This window comes from Lasioglossum baleicum, chromosome 12, assembly GCF_051020765.1.
Source record: "Lasioglossum baleicum chromosome 12, iyLasBale1, whole genome shotgun sequence".
In the NCBI taxonomy this organism is placed as follows: domain Eukaryota; kingdom Metazoa; phylum Arthropoda; class Insecta; order Hymenoptera; family Halictidae; genus Lasioglossum; species Lasioglossum baleicum.
The window spans coordinates 11,580,680-11,598,182 of NC_134940.1; the positions used below are offsets into that span (position 1 = coordinate 11,580,680).

Sequence of the window (17,503 nt, forward strand, 5' to 3'; positions counted from 1 at the left end):
GATAAACGGAATCGCGAAGGACGAACAACCACCCTTTGGGAAAACGAAAGATCCTGTTTATATCTCGATCGGAGAGGAACCCAACACTAAAAACACCAATGTTCACCGACGGTAGACTGCCTCGGTTCGGATTGGTATCGCTTATCTCAAGGAAGTCAGCTAAACAAAGTGACTAACAAACTTCACAACATCCGCTACTGGCGAAAACAATCCATAATCACGGACATTGTTGTTACTATCACTGAAATAATCACGGCCACTGACGAACTGTCGAGGAACACCTTCGAAAACTCAATGGAATCAGAACTGGCCCGATCGAAGGTCGACCAAACTGGAACCCTTTTCGCTCCTGATTCGCGCCGTGTTACTAATTATTTGCGTCTTGATGTCAGTACGCTTGTATGCAACAACGAATGTATGCGTCCTACGTGACAGAAATAGCACAGCGAAGCGTCTTGAACTTCCCTCTCTCTTGCTCTTTTTAGCCTGACCACCTCCCCTCGACCGCATCTGCTCGAGGGGGGATACATTCGTGTGAATTCCAACCGACCAATCAGAACGCGGCTCCGGTAAGACCGTCTGTGTGTGCGTCGAGACGCGGTGCAACGCAACGAGTTCGTGTGTGTACAGTTGCCTGTACCTGTACGCGGCTCGGATTGGCTCGGATTCGCGTATTCGGTTCAATTCTAACCTCGCAGAATGCTGACAGGAATTCGAATTTATTGGTAAAATGTCAAAACGTTGGGGCAGCGACTATGTGGTTACGGAGCACCGCGATTTGCAGGTACGTTATCTTGTATTGTTCGCCTCCACCGTTCGATTCGTGCAGTTTAGATTTTTCACTTAAATAGAACTTACGACGATCGAATGTTTTCTTATATGAAAATATCTTTCTGTTTCGCAGGCTAATAGCATGGCCGTGGATGCGACTGGCAACTACGTGTTACTTGCCGGGTAAATACCGGCGTACACAAACTTTGTTTACGTCAACTTTTTCCTTCAGCGTTTTTGTCTACATTTACAATGCTTTCATTGCTTGACTTCCTATCTTACTTTCTTCAGGCGTAGATGTTTTGCTGTGAAACACCTTGATGAGGGTGCAGACACCTTGAGGAAATTCCAGAGGCAAAGCAAATATGAAATCGGCACGACCGAATGGAATCCCACGAGTTTGAATGCTCACCTGTGTGCTGTCTCTGTTAGTAATTAAAGGATATGTGTACCGATCATAGTTGTACTGTCTAATCGACTTTAAATTCTAGAGCAACACACGTATAGAGATACTGTCGCTCACTGGAGGCAGCGGCTACGAATTACAGACAACAAATAGTCTTAAGGCACACACAAGAGTAGTCAGCGACTTGAACTGGCATCCTAAAGAACCTGATATCATCGCTTCTTGCAGTATCGACACATTTATACATATTTGGGACATAAGAGACCAAAGGAAACCTAGTTTGTCCTTGTCTGCAGTTGGTAAGTTCAGATTCCTGAGCAAGAAAGTTCTGGAGGTATCTAAATATGTAATTGAATTTATAGCTGGATCTTCTCAAGTGAGATGGAACAGCTTATCCCCAAATATATTAGCCACAGCTCACGACGGGGATATTAAAATATGGGATCAACGAAAAGGAAATAGCCCCGTGCAGTACATAGCTGCTCACCTAACAAAAGTATACGCTTCTCTTTACTTTATTCGAAATCCTTGTTTATATTTGCATACTTTCGTGATTCGTAAATCGAGTAATGCATTTATAAACACTGAAGTTGTTTTAGATACATGGTTTAGATTGGTGTCCTTTCCAACAAAACCAACTGGCCACTTCTAGTCAGGATTGTACAGTGAAAATTTTCGATATTAGCAATCCGCGCAGAGCCGAAAGTATTGTGACGACTAATTCACCAGTATGGAGAGTCAGATATACGGTAAAGATAATGTCCTGTCCAACAGAATCCGTGTTATTCGCGTTTATAATCCGATAAAATCCATTTACAGCCGTTTGGAGAAGGTTTAGTGACGATAGTGGTGCCACAATTACGGCGAGGAGAGAACAGTTTATTGTTATGGAACACAACGAACCTTGGCGCACCTATTTACACGTTCGTAGGACACACGGACGTTGTTCTCGAATTTCAATGGAGGCACCAAAAATTAGGAGGTACACATATTCTAATGAAAGATAAAGAAAGAAAATATGAAACATGCTTATCATTTATAGAGAATAGCGAATTCGAGTTGATTACTTGGTCGAAGGATCAATGTTTGCGGATGTATAAAATTGATCCATTTTTGAAGAAGGTACATATGGTTTCATATTGATAAACGTGTCTTTTATTTATATATCAATAAAGAAAGAACTGTTTGTCTAGTTGTGCGGACATGGCATGGATGACAGCGCATCTATTTATACACAATACTCGGAAGATAATAATTTAAGTAAGTGAAATATCTTGCTTATAAATATATACGATAAATATTTAGTGTCATTGAAGTAACAAATTTGTTAATCTACAGGGACACTCCAGTCTATTCAACAGCTACAACTGAATGATACTCAAGCTGACCGGGAATTAAATTGTATAACAACAAAAGTGGACGAATCTACTTTGAATTCTGAATCGGATACGTACATTGAGAATAATAAAGAAATATCATCTCCTACACAACCAAAGACTCTACAACAAGAATTTTCTTTAATCAACATGAACATACCGAACATAGAGGTGACATTTACAACAAATAAAATGAAGCTCAGTAAGATAAACGGTTCCCTAATTCCAGGTGAACGCGATGGACGCTGTGGAGCGTAGTTGCACCGTAACAGCATCGAATAAAAGTTACAACGTCATATTGAAAGTGAATTTCCCCGCGAATTATCCGTACAGCGCGCAACCCACATTCCAATTCTGTCCTGGAACAACAATCGACAACGCAACAATGACGAAACTGTTGAAAGTGTTGAAACAAACTGCTCAGCAACGCGTAAAAAAGAACAGATCCTGTTTAGAACCGTGTCTGAGGCAATTGATCGCAACTTTGGAACAAGTAAATAAAAAACACGTCATTGTTCGTCTCGTTACAGAAGCATGACATAATATTTAATATGTATTCGTGTTTCTCTAGACATGCAAAAAGGACGAAAATGAAACTACGCACATCGGATACGACATTCAAGACAACGCTAACTTTTTAAGTTCCTCGAATATGTATACAAACTATCAGGACGCTTATATACCCTTCCCTAGAACCTCGGGAGCCAAATTCTGCTGCGTAGGTATGTAAACAGACGGTAGAACACCGAAGGTTTTCGTGTGCCGAGACTCAATGCAACGTTTCAATAGGTATTCTTGTATGTTTTGGTCGTGCGTCGTATACAAGAAGGATGTCAATGAAGCCAGAGAGCACGACGCCTAGAGCTCTGTCCGCTTTGGGAAACGGAATTGGCAATGGGGAACATTTTATGCATATGTATTCGAATTCGTATGTGCAGTCCAACGAGAACATTCCCATCAGTTCCTTCTATTTTCAAGACCGTGTAAGCGAATGCAATTTTCAATGACCGCGACACAGAACGCTTATCATTCTTACTGACGATCGTTTTTGGTTATTTAGAAAATGAGCCGCGGATTACACAACACCAGTAGAATGACTCACAGATCGTGTTGTAAAAATTATCATTTCATGGTATTCATTTACGATGCTTCGTCATTATTTTTCGTGAATAAAGAGCTGGCCGAGAAATATGTGTGAGTTAACTGATAACACCGTCACGTTACCGTTAATATATCAACCGAGTAATCTTGTTTGTTCGATCTACAGGATCAATATCACCGACATCCCGGCGATGTGTCAATACAATGCGAACGTCGCTGCGCAATTCGAACGGCCCGATTTGGTTCAGGCATGGTGTCTGGCCGCTCTTGTGATATCGCAACCAGTTTCGAACGTTGGACAAAATTCTTGTCAGTCGCCCGACATCGATGCACCATGGCCACTGCATCCTTTTGGTCAAAATTTAATTCATTCTTTGTGCGTGATTGACAATATCAAACGGGCAATCTCATTTTATTCGATCCACGGTAATAGTTGATCTATGAAGGTCGTCGAAGGTCATTCGCGACTCTTCCATTGAGACAATTGCGTGGATCAAATGAAATGCGACGCCCTGTATATCATATTCATGAACAAGGCTGTGTGAACAGTGTTGTCATAGAATATTTTTTTCCCATTCAGAATACAGCATTATGCCAATCAGTCAGATATTCAAATGGCAGGCATGCTGAGCTGTGCATTTAGCTATCGTTCAGAGAATCCAGATGTCGTTCAGACTCGGCTAAGTAGCAAGTCCGTTAACGTTAGTGTAAGTATGATGCCACAACTGCTTGCTATTGTTAATTCATGTTTTTTGGAATGGCCTGAGATGACCGTTACTCTGCGAACTGTTATGTCTTGATCATATCTTGTCTTCTGTTCGTCAAATTTCTTCAGAATGCTCTTCGAACATAATCATTTGTAACTCATTGTACTCAACATTGGCTGTTCTAAAATGCAGTATATCACATCTTTCATAACTAGCACACATTTGTTTCCGCTGTTGCATGAGTGAATGTGTTGCGAAAACATAATTTTGCGCCATGCTATGGCATAGTATCTGACGTCATGATTAAACCAGCGTTTTTCAAACTTTTTGTTCATATCTATACTACATAAATACTTATATTTGTGTTACGTCGAGAAGTCTTTGAGAAACGCTGAATTAGAGAGAGCTATTTACTGTTCGGATGTACTATGCTGTAATGCCGCGCGCTTGTTTTATTTCAGTATTTTTTCCATGTTATTCCAAACACAACCAAATGATTGATACGATTATTATCTTTGTTATAGAGGCTTTCTACAGGAAAATGGTGGTTGAAGGTAAGGCATGGTTTCTGAATTCTGTATGATTGTGCGTGTTTGAACACTCAGTGGTTCGTAGGACTCTCTGTCACGGTGATATTTTGTTACTGCCTTACAGCATTGGAGTGGAAGTGTCGTGATGCCACAGAGCATGCAGGTTTGGTCATGCTTGTTGAAATTAAAATGCCAAACGATCGATTCGATCACGATTTCTAGCAATTAATCCAATGTATATGTGATGTACTGTCTGTTGTAACAATGCCTACTATTATTTGCACAGAAGACAAATGTTGTTGCGTTGAAAGTGATCACAGACATAATACCTATCTCACGATTATGTATAGTATATTTACATTTACCGAATTATCAATGGAACTACGGTTTACATGTTTCGTGTATTCTTCTAGCCTGGGGGATCACCATACCACACCATACATTTAGCCGACACTACCCTGGAAGGATGGAATTTTCAGAATTTGAAACAACACAGATCCAACTCGTGGTCTGACTCCCTCGATGACTTAAAGCTCATCCAGGATACGTGTGGAGACTCCGTAAAGAATATTAGGTATATCACTTTTAGAGGATTTTCGGGATTATTCCCGAAAATATTCTGAATTCCGGAGCATATTAGAATTCTCAAATATGTTCGAGAATCCAGACATTTTCGGGTTCTCGCAAACCTCTAATAATTTCATATCTTTGCACATTATGAAAACGGGAGGATTAATATCACAAATATTACTAGGCTACTCGATGAAAAGTACACCACTCTTTACGATGGGTATAAGAAAGCATATGCGGAAGTGCTGCACAGATGGCGACTGTTGGATGCTCGAGCACAAGTATTGAAGCACGTCAGTACAACCCCTCTGGACACGCACAAAGGCGTTGAATTTCAGAGTGAATGCCAATTGTGTAGCAAAGTTAGCAGAGGTCCCCAATGTGTAAATTGTAAACGACTCGCCTTGGAATGCGTGATCTGTCACATTTCTGTGAGAGGTGTGTAGACCAGTCTTCTTCACAGAAAAATGCATTGCAAACTGATTTTTTTTCCCATTGAATTCAGGTCCAAGTAATTTCTGTATATTTTGTGGACACGGAGGACACACACAACATTTAGCAGCATGGTTTGCCAATGAGACACTGTGCCCGACAGGTTGCGGGTGTAACTGTTTGCAAGAGAGTTCCACCCTCTTAAAGGTGTAAATAGGACAAAGAATTGTACATAGTTGAGACAGTACGTGTATGTATATATATATATATATAGATATAGATATGACTAATGTTGCAGAAAAATAATAAATATGTTTTTTCTTGGATATGATTCAGGAATTATATGAAATATTGTCACTAACTGACAGGGAACTATAGTGTTTGTTCTTCGATTTCGCTCGTGTCACTTGTTACTTGGTTAGGTTCTTCGTCAATGGGGACAGTCCCAACAAATATTTTCTCAAGCTCTTTCATTTCCACTATAAGAAAAATACGACTTAATGGAAAGAATGTATAGTTATAACGAATGATAAAATGTACCAGCATTCTGACGATGCTTCTCACGAGCAAGATTTTCTTCCCTCGCGATTTTCAGCCTTTCTGTGTGCTCTCGTTGATCATCTATCAGTGCAGCATAGATTCTTCGTAAATTAAAACCGTGAATCAGGCCGGCAACTAAGCACGACCACCTGGCCAACTATGAATAGAAAATAATTCTCCACGAATCGTAAATTCGAATGACTAATATCAAACCCTACCTTTATCAAGGGGCTAACTTCTAAGGGAACCTGTTTCATTTTCTCTCTGACCATTCACATAAACTATTCTTTTTAATAAAATTGAATTCTTCTTTTATTATGCTCCGCATGGATGTTGACAAACGACACAAATTAATAAATGAATAACTAAAACGTCGATAATTGACAATCTGATTAAAAACACTGTCGTCGTGAATTCATTGTAATGTTAGTTACAAGTACATAGAGGCCTTTAAACTTCGCATGGTGACTAATATCTGTAATGATCAGCCTTGTAAGGTCCTTCCACAGGAATGCCAAGGTATTTAGCCTGCTCGTCCGTAAGTTTTGTAAGCTTGACACCAAGGTGATTCAAATGCAACGCCGCGACCTCTTCGTCCAATTTCTTCGGTAACATGTGAACACCGACCGAGTAGGATTCTGCCTTCGTCCACAGTTCTATTTGTGCCAGCACTTGGTTTGTAAACGAATTGCTCATCACAAAACTCGAATGTCCCGTCGCGCATCCAAGATTAACTAAACGACCCTCCGCGAGGACGATGACGTGTCTGAAACGGGAGAACCTTATTTGAACCAGAATCTATCTTTTAACCGAGTTATCCAAGGGCCCTAATTTTCTTCTGCGAACATTTTTGTAGGAAAAGGAGCGTTACTATAAATATTATTCTAACTGCCCACCTGCCGTTCTTCAACGTGTATCTGTCTACTTGGGGCTTAATGTTCACTTTCTCGGCCGCGTTCTTTTGGAGCCAAGCAACATCTATCTCGCAGTCAAAGTGACCAATGTTGCAGACAATAGCATCCTCTGGCATGTTCACAAAGTGTTGTCCCAGTATAATGTCTTTACACCCGGTAGTGGTGACGTATATCTGACCCTTAGTTGATGCTTCTTCCATCGTCGTTACCTAAGAACCACAGGTATATGTTCATTGATTTTTCTCCGAACCGTTTCGAAATAATCCCGTGATTTTTCGCACGAGTGTGTTACAATAATCACCTCGTATCCTTCCATAGCTGCCTGAAGCGCGTTAATTGGGTCAATTTCCGTGATTATGACGCGTCCTCCAAGTGCCCTGAGACTCTGAGCGCATCCTTTGCCAACATCACCGTATCCGGCCACTACGCACACTTTTCCCGCGATCATCACGTCTGTGGCTCGTTTGATGCCATCGATCAATGATTCTCTGCACCCGTACAGATTGTCGAATTTACTCTGTTCAGTGAAACGGAAACTCAGGGTCATACAACATCCGAAACTCAACTGTGGTAGAGGCTAGGTCTAGACCACGTAGGACTGATGAGCAACCTGCGGCCCGCGGGCCGCATTTGGCCCTGTAGCATACTGCATGCGGCCTGCCGAGATCCGATGCGCGATACTTACCGGCTATTTGTGTCAGAAAACACATTCTCCGTATAACGATTGAGTATTTTCATATTTTCGTATTTTCATGAGCTCAGATTCTCGAAAACGCAAAATTGTAAATGAACATCGCACAGTGGGATATTTCGCTGAAAAACGGGAATAAAATATTGTAGCGTTATTTATGGGCTCAGGGTCATAAATAAGTAGGTCGTTGGATTCGTCTTGACGCCAGCTATAACATTATGAAATAAAAAATGTACTTTAACATTAAAAAATGAAAATATTTTTTATTTTTTGTAGAAAAATTCTTTTTTCGGAATTTTAAATATAGAATTTTGTACATGTTTATGTACTGTTCAACTTTTATTCGAAACATTTTGTCGTCAAATTATCCGAAACTCTTGAAAAGTAGTGATAATGAAATGCTTTAAGTACGATGTACAGAGTTCAGGTAGGTGTACAGTGTACACTCACAGATTTTATTCTGTTATCACCTAAATTAATATTGTTATTAATATTTGAACATTACCAATCATTCTGTAAGTATTTTATCGATTTCGAAACGAAAGTCTCCACTTTCGACGCTCATTACATTAGTTAAAACTCTCCAATCCGGAAAAATCCGGAAGAAATTTTTGTTGGACTATGATCGCAAAGCTTTATAGAATGTAATGGTACAAGAAGGAGTGCTCAATTCAGTTCAATATTATACCAAAATCGTCAATAAAGTTTTGAAATCGAAAAAAGACTTGCAGAATGATTGGTAATGTTGAAATATTAATAACAATATTAATTTAGATGATAACAGAATGAAATCTGTGAAGAGTTTGTACACCTATCTCAACTCTGTATATCATCGTAATCAAAGCATCGTCGTAATCATTATCACTACTTTTCAAGAGTTCGGATAATCTGACGACAAAATGGTTCCAATAAAAATTGAACAGTATTGAAACATGTACAAAAAAATTATATATTTAAAATTTCAAAACAATTTTTTTTTCGAAAAAAAATAAAAATTATTTTGATTTTATAAATGTTAAAGTACATTTTTTATTTCATAATCCCATAGCTGGCGTCAAGACGAATCCAACGACCTACTTTTTTATGACCCTGAGCCCATAAATAACGCTACAATATTTTATTCCCGTTTTTCGGGCAAATATCCCACTGTGCATCGGCAGTTTATCGATAGTTGGACATTATGAAAGTAAACGTTCTTTGAAATTTAATAATTTGCAAGAACAGTTACGTAAGGACATGGTGGATCAACTACAAGCGAATTTAAACGTAAAGCTACCAAACCGAAAATCCGCTGACGCTTTCCAGTCGTACCTGGGTCTTAAAGCGATAAATTCGTTAAAAAGGCATTAGGAGACCGTAGCGTAAACACAGAGGTGGAATAAAGTACGTAACATGTACATTTTGCGTTCAATGCGGCGCGCGCGAAGTATTAAGTGTCCACTTTTGGCCCACTGCAGTCCGCGAGTTGCTCATCACTGATGTAGGAGATGATATCGGGATACACAGGATTGTCCAAGGTTGATGGATACTGGCGATAGATGATCAAGGATCAAGGCGATTGATTTGGTTAAGAACTGTAGTTGACGAACCTTGGTTACTGAGTCATTCACATTGATTGCAGGGACTTTGAGGGTTCCCTTTTTCATCATGTGATACAGATTATGAACACCGGTGGTGGTCTCTTCTGAAATGCCGCGACATTCCTTCAAGTATTCTGGGAACTTGGTGTGGACCAGATTGGTTAAATCACCGCCATCGTCGAGGATAAGGTTCAAAGGTCTGCCCTCACTGAAGACAAGAGTTTGCTCTATGCACCAAAGATACTCCTCGTCTGTTTCACCTTTCCACGCGTACACAGGCACACCGGTCTTTGCTATGGCTGCCGCCGCGTGATCCTGCGTGCTGAATATATTGCACGATGACCACTGAACCTGGTTGATCAATCGTCTTTCAAGTATTATTGTGAATGGACATCTTCCAGAGATATAGAATGATCGGGCGAATTGTACGCACAATGGTCTCGTAGATATGATTTTATTTATTAAGCATTTTAAACTGGTATTATATCGTAAATATTTTTCTTTAAATGTTGAAATTGCAAGTAACCCCCCTCTTCTATCATAAAAATAGAATTTGTCGCGATGATAATAAGTGTTGCGAATACTTTCTTATCTGATGCAATTTTGATCTCGAGTTAAATAGAATTTGAAAGTGAAAGATGTAAGGTCGTGATCCACTAGATAAGCTCGCATAGATATGAAAATGCGACTTTTTTCGACGTCGATCTTTCTTTCATACTGTGCTCTATTCTTGTATAATCTTAATTTCAATCTTGGTCTATACAACTGACTTCTTAAATGCTCCGAGGTTTAACTGAAACTCCTTTTGGTGCCATTTCATGAGTTGCATAATGAAGTTTTAGTACTCAAAAAATTAAATTAATTGTTATGTTCGCTAAATAGTGAACTAAAATTGCAAGTTCTTTTTTATCTTCGATCTATTTCGATAGTCGAAAATCACTCATGTTTGAACTCCATGTTGGAGCAACGTGTAATTACTAATTATGCATAATTACGTAAAAATTATATGAAAACAATTGAACTTACCTCTGCGCCGAGTTCGACGAGGGTTTCTATCAGAACCGCTGTTTGCACAGTCATGTGTAAACAACCCGCGATCCGCGCACCTTTCAAAATTTTCAAGGGGCCGTATTTTTTCCGGATAGCCATAAGTCCCGGCATTTCGTTTTCCGCTAGAGTGATCTCTTTGCGGCCCCAATCTGCCAGAGACATGTCAGCTTGAACAAGAAAAAGATTCGATCCATTATTTACGAACTATAGTAATTGTCGGCGGAACTATTCTTTTACTCAGATTGGTATTATGCATATATATCTATACATAACATGAATGCATTGCGACAACTCTCCAAATGTTTCATTAGTCAATAGTCATTCCCACTTTACGTTAGATTTTCTTATCAGTTAGATGATATGGCAAAAATAATATGAATCTGATCATTGTGCAAAACATTGATCAGCTTATTAGAACTGTAGTCATGTAGGTTAATCTGTGCTCTAAGTCGATGTCATCTGTACATGCAATAGTTCATGAGGTGAACAAATATTGTACTGCATCATTCGGCAAAGATTTTTCATCATCCGGCTTGTATTTCTATCTCTATCCAAGAATAAGCACTATTATACTTTAAATACGATGAATGGAGGTTAACGACTCCACTCCAAATAACAACCACGTGCTGCTTGAGTTACTCCAAACTTTCAATAATCCTTTACTTACCCACTTTGTTCGCTGGTTTGGCGGTCATCTTTGTTTGATGAGAGTTAACCGGCACACGGATAATAAGTTACGTTTCTGTTTTACGGAATGAATTGAAAATCCACGAGGTGCACGTTTCCGCCGGCGAACTGCGCTAAACTACACTCCGAAATCTATGACCGTCTTCCTTTTAAACCATGCCGCTAGGTATCGTGACGTGACTACTTGCTGGTCACGTGACTGCAATTTAAAATATTTGGCGGGGGAACGTGCTGTTATAGAAGAGTTCTACATATGCAACAGATGTGAAAGTACCGATTGGCAAAATAGATCGGTAACATAGATGTCGATAATGTAGAACAGATTGTAAATCTATACACCGATCCTCTCATCATCGCATGAATGACGAGTCTAGGCAATGTAAATTTAAATATTTTTATTGAAATTATAGCAGCCTTTTTAACAATGTAGTACAGTTATTCAGCTAGACTAACGTCGAAGTCTGTGAACTTTGACCCATTCAGAATCATTTGCGTGCGAAATTCTTGTGCTTCCCTTTTTTCTTTGTACAGCACCGGATCTTTATCGATTCGCACTAAATCAGGCAACATAGCCAACACAATTTGCCGGTACATATTCTCCTCGTCTTCTTCTCTATAATTGATCGCAGGATTTTCGAAAATGATCAGAGTCTCCAGTGCAGGCAAGCAGCTCAATTTTTGAATTTCTGAAATTTTTGTGATCTCGTTGTTTCGAAGGTTCAGGTAGCTGAGCTTTGCACAACGCGAGGAAAACCCGTCCAATCTCGACAATTTATTGCTCCTCAGATGTAAAATTTTCAGATTAACTAGAATCTCCAGACCGTCTAACTTTTCGATTTGGTTTTCTGCGATATACAGACAAATCAACCCAGGAAAGAATATCCCGTTCGTCGTAGTTAACATGTTCCCACGTAATTCGAGGGTTTTGAGATTTTTTAGATCGTAAGGATTCAAAGTGACTTCGTCAATATTGTTGTGATTTAATTCCAGAATTTCGAGCAGATTGTGGCAGATACCGGCAGTACTTTTTAGCTTATTCTTATTCAATTTTAGTACCTGATTTGATTTAAAAAAAGAACTGAAAGAGTAACATACTGAAAATGTTCGTTTCTAAATGATTAATATTAACCTGCAGGTAGGGCATTTGTTCCATTTCTACAGAAGATATTCGATTGTTGTCAGCCTGAATCATTAAAAGATAAGTCATCTTCGTGAGAACGCGAAAAGCATCTTCGATTAATCTATTTCTGGAAACGTCCACAAAGAGGACATATTTGAATTTTAGTATAACTCGAATATCCGTGAGACTCTTATTAGAAGCATTTAATCCTAAATAAGCATAACCCAGGCCCGAGTCGCATTTTCCTAATGTGTGGAGGCATTCTGCAGCTTCTGGAAATGTTAAGATTCGCGGAACCTCTTCGTGAATTTCTGGAGACTCGTATCTCCGCTGCTGGTCATATTCTCCTTCTGCTTCTTCGTGATCATCTTCCATCGATTTGTGGAAAAAATACGTAAATGTATTATTAAAAAACAGTGGGATATGTCAGCTTTAAAACTGTTAATACAATCTTTTGATGTACAATGAAGTAAGCTTTTGACTGTTTAAAAAAAAAACGGGTTTCCTCATTTGTTAGGCATAACCACCGTCGGTGGCATAACTGTGAGTAGTTCTCGGTATCGTGCCATAGATAGCGCAGCTTCAAATTTTACAAATTTAAATATACGTACGACGTAAACACTAAAAAATTAAAGGCCAAATGCATTATAATGTTTTGTACGGATGAATTATAATATACTGTCGCAAAGAGAGAATGCTTTAAATTTACGTTTATAAACAGCGTATATAGGCACAATCAATTTAATAGCAAGCTGCTATTGGTCACAATTTTCACATCATAGCAGAGATTGGTCCCAGTGATGGTATATATATTGGACGACGAAGCATACTACGAATTTTTGGTAAATTATTATTAATATTTAATTGATATACACACATGTTATACATCCATTTTTCAAAATTAACATTAAAGTAAATTAAGATATTTATACTTTACTGATATGCTAAAATCGTCGCGCATGCGCGAGAAAACCCGTCCAATATGCCATTGCTGATTGGCCCCCTTATTGGCCCTCTGATTGGCTGAGCCCAAGTAAATTCAAGTTCAAATAAGTGTAGCGGACATTGTTTAACCGCCGTTTGACTGCTGTCGAAAAGTGAAGTAGTGACCGGTGTTCTTTGATTTTAGAGCGGTGAATTCCGCTCGGTCCGTTTTGTGAGTTCCCTCCGATTCCCTCCGATACAGGCCATGCGATCATGAACAAAATAGATGCTTTATTGTTATGCGAACATTAGGTAATTCTAACGGTAACCATTTGCTTCGTAAACTGTTGATTCGTGTGTCTGCGAGGGATTTGATGTTATATTATTATAAGCGAAGAGGTTTGTTTTATGGATATGCTGTCATTGTCGTTCGTACATGTTTCCCTTTTCACGAACAACACGCCGCAACATTCTCAGAATCTGATTTTCATTAATCTTTGTGTGGCCAACCAAAATGTATAGATTATTAAAAACCTTTTGTATTCAACATGTTCGCACAAATTTTCATTTTAAGATTATGAATGAATATATTAGCGAGCAAAGTAAGTGAGTAATATTCTTAGAGGAACGTTAACAAGTTGTTGAAAGAAATGTACTAACTGGGTACCCAGGTAAATACCAGGTTGGCTATACAAGGGTTCGTCCGACCTCAATCTTTCTCGAAGCATGAATGGTGGTAGTTTTGTTTGACAAAAGTACTTTTACACTGTTTATTGAAGTAATGCATGCGTTGCTGTTTTCTTTGAGTTTTTTCAGCATGATGTTCATTTAGAATCATGCTTATATTCATTTATTATCACTTTGTTTCATAGATGGAGTCAAGATTACCAAAGCCTAAAATTGTACTAGCAAACTCGATTAGTGGAATACCCTGTCTTAGCACGAAAATGAACAGTCAAAAGATGTCAAAAAACCAAAACTGTTTGCCTGGTTCAAGTACAAGTACCGTTTCGGAGACTTTAAAGAAAGCTAAAAGCGTAGTCAATTTAAATTCTAAGTGTACAAATGAAAACAAGCCACCTCCAAAGCCAGCTATGAACAGATCCAAGACGTTATCGACCATTACGACTAAAGCAGTGAAGAGACCAGCCCCTACCACTACAAATCATACCGAGGCTAAAAAACAATTTATCAGACCCACCAGACCAGTGCCATTGCAAAGAGCTGGCACTACGTTAATGGATAACACAACCAGCAAAACTGTAAAAAAGTCTACTACCCAGAATGGGACTGTAGCTACGGCTAAACCTTCCAAATGGGACTTGAAGGGTCGTCTAGCCCATACAAGTAATGAATTGACCAACATACGTCAAATGTATAAAGATACTACATCCGAGTACAATAATATGCAGAAGAAGATGAACACTCTGGAAACAGATATGAAAAAGTATAAATCTCAGGCAGAAACACTCGAAAGTCGAACCAAGGAATTAGACACTGAGCTGAAAGAGATCAAGGAAGAAAAAGAAGATTTGAGTGAACGCCTGAAAAAAACAGAGGAATCGTATAAAAGTGTTTCAGGGTCATTAAAACAGTTTAAAGAGAAATGCAGCGAACAAGAAGAGCTGATTGTAAAACATGTATCCGAGATAAAAGATTTACAGACAAATCTAGAGCTTCAGAGACAGCTCAACGAGAAGCTCACTACAAAGAATGATGATCTACAGTCTTTAGTTCATACAATGGACAGAGATCGAAGAGCTCTGCATAATGCCATACAAGAAATGAAAGGAAACATCAGGGTGTTCTGCCGAGTGCGTCCTAGAACTCCAAGCGAACTTGGCAAAGCGTATGTATTTTCTATGCAATCGATGGTGCAAATTGAATTCAGTATTATTTACTATTTCTATTGTTTACAGAATGTGTCTCATGAACTATGTGGATGAATGCACCATAGAAGTGGGCAAGCCCGATGGTCCAGATTCGATGAGCAGTAGAAAACTGAGAGGAACGCGACACGAATTTTCTTTTGATAAAGTTTTTTCAGCTTTGGCTAAGCAAGAGGACATTTTTGAAGAGCTATCCCATCTAGTTCAATCTGCCTTGGAAGGTTATAACGTTTGTGTATTTGCATATGGCCAGACTGGTTCTGGCAAAACATATACCATGGAAGGTTTGCCTGGTATTGACACGGAAGGCATGATACCTAGAACGGTACAACATCATTTAGATCATTTATAACTTACGATATTTTTCGGCAGTAGTAGTATTTCAATTTCTGTCCTAGGTACGGCATATATTTCAAGAGATGAAGCACTTCCAATTGCTCGGTTGGGACTACCGAATAGAAGCTAGCTTCCTTGAAATATATAATGAGCACATCATCGATTTATTGGATCCTGAATCGAAAACGCACGAGATTCGAATGGCGGATAGCAAGGGACATGACTTGTTCGTTACCAATCTCACAATTGAGGAGGTGCATAGCCCTGAAGAATTGCAGGAGTTTCTTTTAATCGCACAACAGAACAGAGCAGTCGCAGCTACTCTATCAAACGAGCGGTAAAGCCTTGTTTTCCATCTTAAGAGGGTATTTTTTAGGAATTTTTTCAGAAATACATACTATTGAACCCTTAACATTAGAATTTTGCACATATATTTATTAGTATTTGAAATACATGTGTGTGTGTGATTTTTAAAAGTAAAAATAGTCCAAATTAGATAAGTTATATATATTTTTGTAGAGTATTTTTTACTAATCAGAAACGAAAAAACGATTTGTTGAAAATGGAAAACCAGAATACCCTCTTAATAATTTAATTTTAATTGGGATGTCTTGTAGACACCAATTGTTATTAATAGGTTTCTAAAAGGGATATGAATTGTTATTTGTTCAGGTCGTCCAGATCGCATTCGGTGGCAAGAATACGACTCATCGGAGTGCACAAAGTAAGAGAAGAAGTTTCAATTGGAAATCTTAATCTAGTTGACCTAGCGGGATCCGAACGATTAAAAAACGAGGAGTCGGCTAGAATAGCGGAAACAAAGAATATTAACAAATCGTTATCGAACTTAGGTAACGTTATTCTTGCACTTCTGAAAAAGCAAGAACATGTTCCCTACAGAAATTCAAAACTCACTCATTTATTGATGCCCTCTTTGGGCGGAAATTCAAAGACTTTAATGTTGTTAAATATATCTCCTTTAGACGAATGTTATAGCGAAACGTTAAACTCGCTAAGATTTGCTAGCCAAGTGAACAGTTGTAAAACCGGTAATGTAAAACGAACACGAACGATTTTACAGACTTCTACGTGAAACCTTTCGAGTGAACTTGCATTTACTATAGTTTTCTAGTTTAATTAGACTGCCAGATGCATTTTTAATAAAAGTTTACGAAACAAAGTATTTTTACGAAGTCTGATAATTTTTTTGAAAAATCGTACAAAATAGATGTAAATAATTGGACACATAATATATTTTTAATACTAAAATTTGTAGTTTTTTGATCCAGATGAATAAGCATTTGCATCTTTATCGTAGTTATTGAGTTTTTTCGAGAAGAATTTGAAGTATTTTATCAAATTAACATCATTACAAATAAAAAAAATATAATCTGACATAACATTCATCGACCTTTCCAAGCAAATATGAATGTACTTGTTATATTATCATAAGAAATATAAGATTTAATGAAAACAATGCGTTTGTATAATTAAAAATAATTTATTTAAAACAATATCGGTACAACACTTATTTTTAAATTGGTTTTATGCGGATAACGTAGCTTGCAGACATCTCTACCGTACACTGATACAAAATTTGAGATCTTAAATTTGCTAAGAATTTTTGGAACTCCGGCGAAGAAGAGATAATGCGTTTTCGTAAATTTTTTTGTATATGAAAACTACTATTTCTGCTATTGCTACTATTATTATTATTATTCAAACATAATAATTTCCGTTTTGTTTGCTTTGAATTTTCAATTTTCGAAATCGTTATCAAATTCCAAGTACTTCGAAATAGTTGGTTATTGAAATGGCTGTATATCTTATAATTGTTGAAGATGAAGAATGTGGAATAATTAAACATAATTTCTCTTTG

The 17,503-nt window shown here is 38.2% G+C and overlaps 4 protein-coding genes across 8 annotated transcripts; 2 read left to right on the top strand and 2 right to left on the bottom strand.

Moving 5' to 3' along the window:
- The first annotated feature begins 591 nt into the window (after positions 1-591).
- On the top strand, positions 592-6,261 carry Wdr59 (WD repeat domain 59). 3 transcript variants are annotated; one of them, XM_076434886.1, is made up of 21 exons: positions 592-784; positions 905-954; positions 1,063-1,198; positions 1,263-1,476; positions 1,540-1,673; positions 1,777-1,926; positions 1,997-2,159; positions 2,220-2,299; positions 2,371-2,437; positions 2,516-2,724; positions 2,783-3,046; positions 3,125-3,275; positions 3,343-3,536; positions 3,614-3,747; positions 3,821-4,030; positions 4,235-4,361; positions 4,886-4,915; positions 5,016-5,054; positions 5,305-5,465; positions 5,646-5,899; positions 5,967-6,261. In XM_076434886.1, the coding sequence occupies exons 1-21, from the start codon at positions 731-733 to the stop codon at positions 6,104-6,106; spliced, it is 2,961 nt and encodes a 986-aa protein (XP_076291001.1). In that variant the 5' UTR covers positions 592-730; the 3' UTR covers positions 6,107-6,261. The 3 variants fall into 3 exon arrangements, with proteins under 3 accessions (XP_076291001.1, XP_076291002.1, XP_076291004.1); XM_076434887.1 differs by lacking the exon at positions 5,016-5,054; XM_076434889.1 differs by lacking the exons at positions 4,886-4,915; positions 5,016-5,054.
- On the bottom strand, positions 4,235-11,497 carry Ahcy (adenosylhomocysteinase). The gene is made up of 6 exons (XM_076434914.1): positions 11,336-11,497; positions 10,645-10,835; positions 9,628-9,969; positions 7,649-7,864; positions 7,330-7,556; positions 4,235-7,199 (listed from the first exon to the last, which is right to left on the bottom strand). The coding sequence occupies exons 1-6, from the start codon at positions 11,361-11,363 to the stop codon at positions 6,902-6,904; spliced, it is 1,302 nt and encodes a 433-aa protein (XP_076291029.1). The 5' UTR covers positions 11,364-11,497; the 3' UTR covers positions 4,235-6,901.
- On the top strand, positions 10,784-17,382 carry LOC143214178 (protein claret segregational). Of its 3 annotated transcripts, none has more exons than XM_076434899.1 (5): positions 10,784-13,798; positions 14,272-15,248; positions 15,319-15,613; positions 15,687-15,961; positions 16,297-17,382. In XM_076434899.1, exons 2-5 carry the CDS (start codon positions 14,272-14,274, stop codon positions 16,715-16,717), a joined length of 1,968 nt encoding a protein of 655 aa, XP_076291014.1. In that variant the 5' UTR covers positions 10,784-13,798; the 3' UTR covers positions 16,718-17,382. The 3 variants fall into 3 exon arrangements, with proteins under 3 accessions (XP_076291014.1, XP_076291015.1, XP_076291016.1); XM_076434900.1 differs by having other exon boundaries at positions 10,784-13,711; XM_076434901.1 differs by having other exon boundaries at positions 10,784-13,631.
- LOC143214190 (leucine-rich repeat-containing protein 23) lies at positions 11,611-16,733 on the bottom strand. The gene is made up of 2 exons (XM_076434927.1): positions 12,485-16,733; positions 11,611-12,411 (listed from the first exon to the last, which is right to left on the bottom strand). The coding sequence occupies exons 1-2, from the start codon at positions 12,848-12,850 to the stop codon at positions 11,791-11,793; spliced, it is 987 nt and encodes a 328-aa protein (XP_076291042.1). The 5' UTR covers positions 12,851-16,733; the 3' UTR covers positions 11,611-11,790.
- Positions 17,383-17,503: the final 121 nt, after the last annotated feature.

Excerpts from the sequence above, each read along its gene's own strand:
- Wdr59 (XM_076434886.1), top strand. The coding sequence starts at position 731 with ATGTCAAAACGTTGGGGCAGCGACTATGTGGTTACGGAGCACCGCGAT. Across the intron at positions 2,160-2,219 it reads GAGGCACCAAAAATTAGGAG|AGAATAGCGAATTCGAGTTG; the intron begins GTACACATATTC and ends TATCATTTATAG. Across the intron at positions 2,438-2,515 it reads CTCGGAAGATAATAATTTAA|GGACACTCCAGTCTATTCAA; the intron begins GTAAGTGAAATA and ends GTTAATCTACAG.
- Ahcy (XM_076434914.1), bottom strand. The coding sequence starts at position 11,363 with ATGACCGCCAAACCAGCGAACAAAGTGG. Across the intron at positions 9,970-10,644 it reads TCGTCGAACTCGGCGCAGAG|GTTCAGTGGTCATCGTGCAA; the intron begins GTAAGTTCAATT and ends TTGATCAACCAG. Across the intron at positions 7,557-7,648 it reads CAGCTATGGAAGGATACGAG|GTAACGACGATGGAAGAAGC; the intron begins GTGATTATTGTA and ends TGTGGTTCTTAG.
- LOC143214190 (XM_076434927.1), bottom strand. The coding sequence starts at position 12,850 with ATGGAAGATGATCACGAAGAAGCAGAAGGAGAATATGACCAGCAGCGG. Across the intron at positions 12,412-12,484 it reads AACAAATGCCCTACCTGCAG|GTACTAAAATTGAATAAGAA; the intron begins GTTAATATTAAT and ends AAATCAAATCAG.
- LOC143214178 (XM_076434899.1), top strand. The coding sequence starts at position 14,272 with ATGGAGTCAAGATTACCAAAGCCTAAAATTGTACTAGCAAACTCGATT. Across the intron at positions 15,249-15,318 it reads CCAAGCGAACTTGGCAAAGC|AATGTGTCTCATGAACTATG; the intron begins GTATGTATTTTC and ends TATTGTTTACAG. Across the intron at positions 15,962-16,296 it reads GCTACTCTATCAAACGAGCG|GTCGTCCAGATCGCATTCGG; the intron begins GTAAAGCCTTGT and ends TTATTTGTTCAG.